At 41.9% G+C, this 6416-nt stretch overlaps 1 protein-coding gene across 1 annotated transcript in view; it reads right to left on the reverse strand.

Moving 5' to 3' along the window:
* Positions 1 to 5322, reverse strand: part of LOC103355268 (sodium/potassium/calcium exchanger 3) — a 20830-nt gene extending 15508 nt beyond the window's left edge. Inside the window, exons 1-4 of the mRNA XM_008278995.1 lie at positions 5257 to 5322; positions 4215 to 4299; positions 1957 to 2060; positions 153 to 227 (exon numbers count right to left, since the gene is read on the reverse strand). Coding sequence (XP_008277217.1) covers positions 153 to 227; positions 1957 to 2060; positions 4215 to 4299; positions 5257 to 5322 — 330 coding nt within the window. The remainder of the gene's footprint in view (positions 1 to 152; positions 228 to 1956; positions 2061 to 4214; positions 4300 to 5256) is intronic.
* Between the last annotated feature and the right edge of the window lie 1094 nt (positions 5323 to 6416).

A 6416-nucleotide genomic window follows, 5' to 3' on the forward strand; every position in this document is an offset into this window, starting at 1 on the left:
TGAAGCACTTTGAGCCGCACAAGTTCACTTTGACTGACTGCGGGACAATAGTCGACTCTGCAGGCTCTGCTGAAAGTGCAAAGTTGGTACTGAAGGAAAAAAGCTGCGGCTGTTTCTGGATCATGTGAACTGAAGCATATTTAAGATCTTACCGCGATGAGGGCCACGATAGAGAACGTGTAGAAAATGGAATCTCGGAGCAGAGCCCAGTGAGAAAGCTTCACCGCCTGCAAAGGGAGAAAAAAAAAAAAAAAAAAAACAAAAAAAAAAAGCAGCAGAGAAGCAGTTATGCGGCATCGGTTTGTGGAGTAACACGTAGCCTTGGAGATACAGAAGAGCCTCTGACATCATTACCATAGTGATGTAAACACAATCTGACCTCCTGAATCACAATCGGTGAAAAAGAAAAAGCCAATCGCAAGGTTCCGTCCTACGTAGACGAAGGTGTTCGTCGGCTTTATGTAATCGGATACAATGCAGGTGCCCACAGTGCAGTGAGTCACGCCTGACGCTCTCCCACACGGCGCTCACTGGGAACACTGGTGGAGGGTTCAGGGGGTCACATCTGGAGCCAGCCACTCCCAGCTGTGGAATCGAGGCCCGACTTAAAACTGTTTGCTTGTTCTTTGCGGCGCTTTGGAGCCGAAACCCGAAAGGTAACAAACTCCTGGAGACGGTTCTGTCGCGGCCCATCCCTCCCGAGTCCCGTCTTCCTCCCTCATTATCTCAGCGTGATTACATAAGGCGCAATCTGGGATTGCATCACTGTTTGGAGTCCGGCGCATATATTTTTCAGAGCAGAGAGCTTATCCTTGTACTCCGCTCATTTCCATGTCCCGGGCATGTCAGATAGCATCAGAGCCGGGCTGCAGCGTTATCTGTGCATCGCGTGCAAAACACAGCGAGCCGAGGACGTACAGCAGAGAGCAGACAGCAAGCGTATAGATCGTAATCACAGCGACAGAGGAGCATGAAAAGGAAAACACGCAGCAAACACAGACGTAAATCAGATACGAATCAGGGTTACAGGTGACGCTGCTGCCAGGTTTTCTATTACTGCTGTTGATTTTTTTTAAGGGTAGGATGCTCATTGACTAGAGTTGCATCTCTACCTTCAGCAGTATGATGCAAAAACAACAAAGAAGTTTTACGGCTTCTCATATTACTGTGCTTTTAAAATGCATTTTAACTAATAAATCAAGCAAATAATCTTCTGTAAACAGCACATTTTACCATTTTAAACTCCTGTTTTCTCCCTTTTTCGTTCATCTGTCTGGTTTTGCTTTTGCCTCCTCGACGCACTCTCGAATATAAATAAATGCAGAGCGAATGAATAACCGCTGAGAGAAAGACGTCCTGTAATCAGGTCTGATTCGCCGTGTGGTTTCCATACGACTGCACGACGTGAATTTGAAGCAAACTTTTAGAAATTTTGCAAAAACTAGGTAAAGAAAGCGTGAATTCGTCTCGTCTCCACGTGCAAATAAACTCAGTTCTGTCGTGTTGTCAGAACGGGGCGCTACAGAGTTTCAATAAACAGAGTAGCTAAAAAATTTTGTTCTTCAGCTGCCGAAAAAAACCCATAAAATTTTGTCAGTTTAATTTTTCTTTCACGTCAGCTGGTCCAAACATTTTGCATCTTGTTCGGACTCTAGAAGCGTAAACAGACGAGTTAAATATTTACTACGTCAGAGTTTATTCAGATGATTTGCCGTGAAGCGTTCATGCTGCTGCAAAAAAGTGGTGACGTTTTGATTTGAATTTTTCCCATTTACATGAAATATTAACCTTTTAAACACATTTTTTAAAAAGGTCGATGCGTCGTGGTGTCTTAGCTGAACTCGTTTTCCTGCCCGTCTCTGTTTAAACTGCATCAACACGCACACGGACGCCTGCTCAGGATTCAAAGGTCACGTTACGGTTGTGAAAACGCCGGCGGCCGTGGCTGCGTCGTACCTGGCCGGCGAAGAAGCCGCAGACGCCGATGATGCAGAGGATGTTGAAGACGGCCGAGCCCACGATGGTTCCCACGCCGACGTCACCTTTAGTGATGAAGACGCCTGGTGAGGAAGCAAGAGTCAACCACAAGTCAAAGCAGTCGACACACGTGATCCAACACTGAAACAGTTCATACACGAGCCTCTGCCTTTGTAAACACAACGACTTACCGGGCTGTTTGAAATATTTATACTATCTGTGAAACAAACCACCAAAGTGACACCATTTATAAGAGCCAGAACCTGTAGAAACAGAACTAATCACGTGTGACGTTACCGTTCTGGTAGCCGAATCCCAGCTTACAATCCTGAAGTTTTTATCAGATCTAAGTCATTTTAAATTCTCCATGTTTAACCATTTTCACACAAAATTGGTCAAAAATCCTTTTGTAAAAGACTGAATATTCTTTGGCAAAGTCGTGATAAAAACCTGAGACTTTCTGGCTGAACTGCAGGCAGTGTTTACACAGAGCAGCACATCAAAAAAGCATGAAGCAGTAAAATAAGTATCCAATGTAGATTCACCATTTTTAGCAGCACTTGTGGGAAAAATACTGATGCTAATTCCAGTTTGTTGGTTTTATTTTATTTGCGCCAAATCAATAATCAAAGAAAATCAACTTGTTGTTTTCTCTTTTTTAGGATTTGTGGCATCACATCATGAGTTTCTCTCTTCTTCTAGTCATGCTGGTAGTTTTCACAGAGGTGCAGGACAACAAGCTGCAGTGAAAAATGAGGCCATAGTGAAGAAAAACAGGAACAAAAGCCTCCTGAAGCGCAGACGGTTAAAATCCTGACGATTCAATCGTACTCAGTTGACGTCAGATTTCATGTTTGCTCTCGTTTTTCCTGCACAAACACAACTTTTGGAGCGTCCCAAACAGGTTTTAACTTCAGCACCAAAACGATAAGAATTAAGAACAGAAATAGAAGTTTAGTCTTGTAACCATTTTTTGCTAATTGGGGTTTTTATTTTCCCAAGCATAACAGGTATTTTTGTTGATGAAATATCAAGAAGCTGCCCACCTTTCTGCCAAACACAGCAACACGCGCTCATTGCTTTTACTGTACAGACTCATCACATCTCCTGTTGTGTGCAGTCGCCTCCCAAAGGCCCATCCTGAGCCAGGAAAAAAAAAACTCCCCCCGCGTATAATTAGATTCTCGTCTAAAGACTACAGGAATGTAACGTGACCCCACAGCCTTTGATGCTCTTCTTATTGTTGAATGAGACAGATGCGATCAAAGAAAAACACTTTACCCGCCGGCAACGCTCGACATCTCCTTACGTAAGACGGCTTTAATGCAACTCGGAATATTCAGATCCACGTACGGTCGCTGCAGGTGTCACGGGATAAAAGCGTTGCTGTGCAGCAACAGTCAAAAGCCGCGTTTGTTGCCGACTTAATGCAGCATGTGTTTCGATTAGAGCGGAGGAGGTGCAGCAACGGAGGGATGGATGCAGCGAAATACATGTGTAAAAATGTAACGGACTGGAAAAGATGAATGTTTCAGAGCCACAGGATTGGAATCTTTAGTCATTATTTACTAAATTAACATCGTTCTGTATTGAAGGAGACTGAAAACTAACCATTGAGACCATAAACTCAACAGGAAAATGTTTACTTCACTCTACAAATCAGGTGAGAAGTACAATCATTTTCTCATGTTTTTACAGCCTGACTTGCAACCAGAGGAGTCGCCCCCTAGTGGTAATTAGGAGAAATGCAGGTTAAAGGCTTCACTTTCCAGACATGCAGGCTTTTATATACAGTCCACGAGTTAAAACACCAAAAAAAACACAAACCTGCAGTTCCTCAAATGTCCACTTGAGGCTGTTTCCAAAACCGAGCCAGTCCCCATAGACCTCTACGTTAAAATGTCCAACTTTACAGGAGAAATAAACATGTCTACAACCTCGAACCAAACTTCTTTTGGTCTCTTTGGTTCATTTCCGTCTTTATGACAACTGTACAGGAGATGGATGTTTATGTAACTCACCCATTTCAATTTTATGAAGTATTAAAATTATGCATAATTAGGGGGCGTGTCCAGTTAAAGTCATAAGAAACTCCACAACAAGCTTCAGAGCCACTCATGCTCCACGTCTTTGCTAATTTCTGGATTAACCAGGAGTTAAAAGGAGCCAAGAAAGTGATAAATGGCAGTTCAGGAAACCATTACCTCCATCGTACAGTCTATGAGTAAACACCGTACCTATGACGGACGTGAAGAGTTCGGGAGCCGAGCTGCCGGCGGCCATGAAGGTCGCACCGGCGACGTCCTCACTGAGATTCAGACGCTGGAAAGAACGAGAGAAAAATAACATTTCAGGAGGTAAGATAGTTAAATTGACTTGATAACTGAACCTTTCTTCACCTTGAGTTCAGGATTTCAAGTCCCCCCTCTTCTGCCTACTAAACAGTGGAGCCACTTAAATCCATCCATCCATCCATCCATCCATCCATCCATCCATCCATCCATCATCTATAATGCTTCCACTAACTAAGTGCAGTTTGTTTCGTCATAAGTTGCCATAACTCAAAAAGGTTGATGCAAACTACATGTGATTATTTAGGGTGCAGAGTCTACTGGTGTTCAACATCCTCCCATAATGCTGTAAAACGGAAAATAATTTTAATGTCTTCATGCTCCTGATCAGTTTCTAACCCGAGCCACCACTTTCAATTTAATAATGAATGATTTTTAGCATGATGGCATTATGTAATTGCATTATATAGTTTAAAGACTCCAGGACGGATACTTCAAGAGATATGGACATCTGAAAGAGGCATCTCGCTCAACTTCGGACGTCTTAAGCAAACTATTGAGTCCTGATTTCCAGAATTTGCTGCCCTCTCCATTTACTAGAAACTTCTGAACATCTCCTGAACATATGAAGACTCCAGGACGGATACTTCAAGAGATGTGGACGTCTGAAAGAGGCATCTCGCTCAATTTCCAACCTGTTAGAGATTTATTGAACATTTCCATTGGGTGAAAAATGATGAAAATGTTGGAATTTCAGCTAAAAAAAAATGGGCAGATGTCAGTTTCAGATGCCAAAGATCATTCCTAGAAAGTTTGAGAGACTCTGAGATGGTCGAGCAACCACCTTGGCTGAGTTAACTTTAAGACACAACCAAAAGAAATTGACAGAAATAAACAAGCAGCTGTGAGAGGAAGCTACTTCAACTGGTCTTTAAATTTATTAAATTGAATATCAGCGACAATATTAACTGAAAAAAGCCCATCGTACCTCACATATCTTCTCCAGCGAGGGAACGAAGTAGTCGTCGCAGACCAGAGCCAGAGCGCAGAACATGTAGATGGTCTGTAGGGAAGAAAGAAAATAATTACTACAGGGATCAGCGAAGTACGAATGTTACCTGATGTGATTTACGAGACAGCAAATCACAGACAAGTTACTTTAAAAAGTGAGCGCTGCAAGTTGAATAAAGATAATAAAAGTCTTGAGCGATACAGCTGCACCGATTATGCAAGAATGTGCAGGTCACTCGCCTGACAATGTGCAAAATGACGCAGCGTGTAGAAATACTTTACTTCTGAGCTCTACAGTAAAGAATCCCTCGCTGCTTTTTACCGCCACATTAAATTTACATGTAAAGTAACATGAAAAATGAAACGGCCAGTCACAGATCCCATCCCATGCAAATTCAGCCCGAGTACATTAACGGATCCCAGGTTAAAAATTCAACGAGTGCCACAACCGTGAGCCCACACTGTTTACATATTTAAGAAGGGAAGTTAGGTTTCACTTTTAAAACACGCTGGCATTAAGAAAACCCAGGAGGAAGGTTATTTACACTGATTTGAATGTGAAAGCAGAGCAACATGACGTCTGACCTCGAACGTCACTCTGCTGAAGACAAATTAATCTTCATGTATGTTTGTTCATTACATTATTTATACGCATGTTCCACAAACTCAGTCTTTAAACTGTGGCATTTTATTTTACAGCAGTCCTCCTCAACCTCCTCAAAAGATAACTGACTATTTCCATGTTTACAACCTTTACAAACTCTGCTCTGCACATCGACCCTAGGAAGTTGTTCCACCATGTATTGTCCAACACTCTGTTCGCTGTTTCTGAGCCACGCTGCATTTATTATATTCATCCAGTAGGTTTTGTTTTCATTTAGCGTCATCTCCAAACAAAAGCTGAATTTTATTGGTTAGTTATTTTACAAAAATTGGCGAAAAGAAACGGGAATCAACATGTACAACATTCTTCCATGTGTTTACCAAACCTGGTGGCTCTACATACTATAGAAATTTTACTACTTAAGATTTTAAATTTGTTTTAAATATTGTTTCTCCGATTTATATAGTGTAAACAAGTTCTACATTTTTATTATTATTAGGTTTTTATTACAGAATCTGGTGCAGTTTAGTTAT

Source organism: Stegastes partitus, unplaced genomic scaffold (genome assembly GCF_000690725.1).
Source record: "Stegastes partitus isolate 25-593 unplaced genomic scaffold, Stegastes_partitus-1.0.2 Scaffold141, whole genome shotgun sequence".
Classification (NCBI taxonomy): Eukaryota; Metazoa; Chordata; class Actinopteri; family Pomacentridae; genus Stegastes; species Stegastes partitus.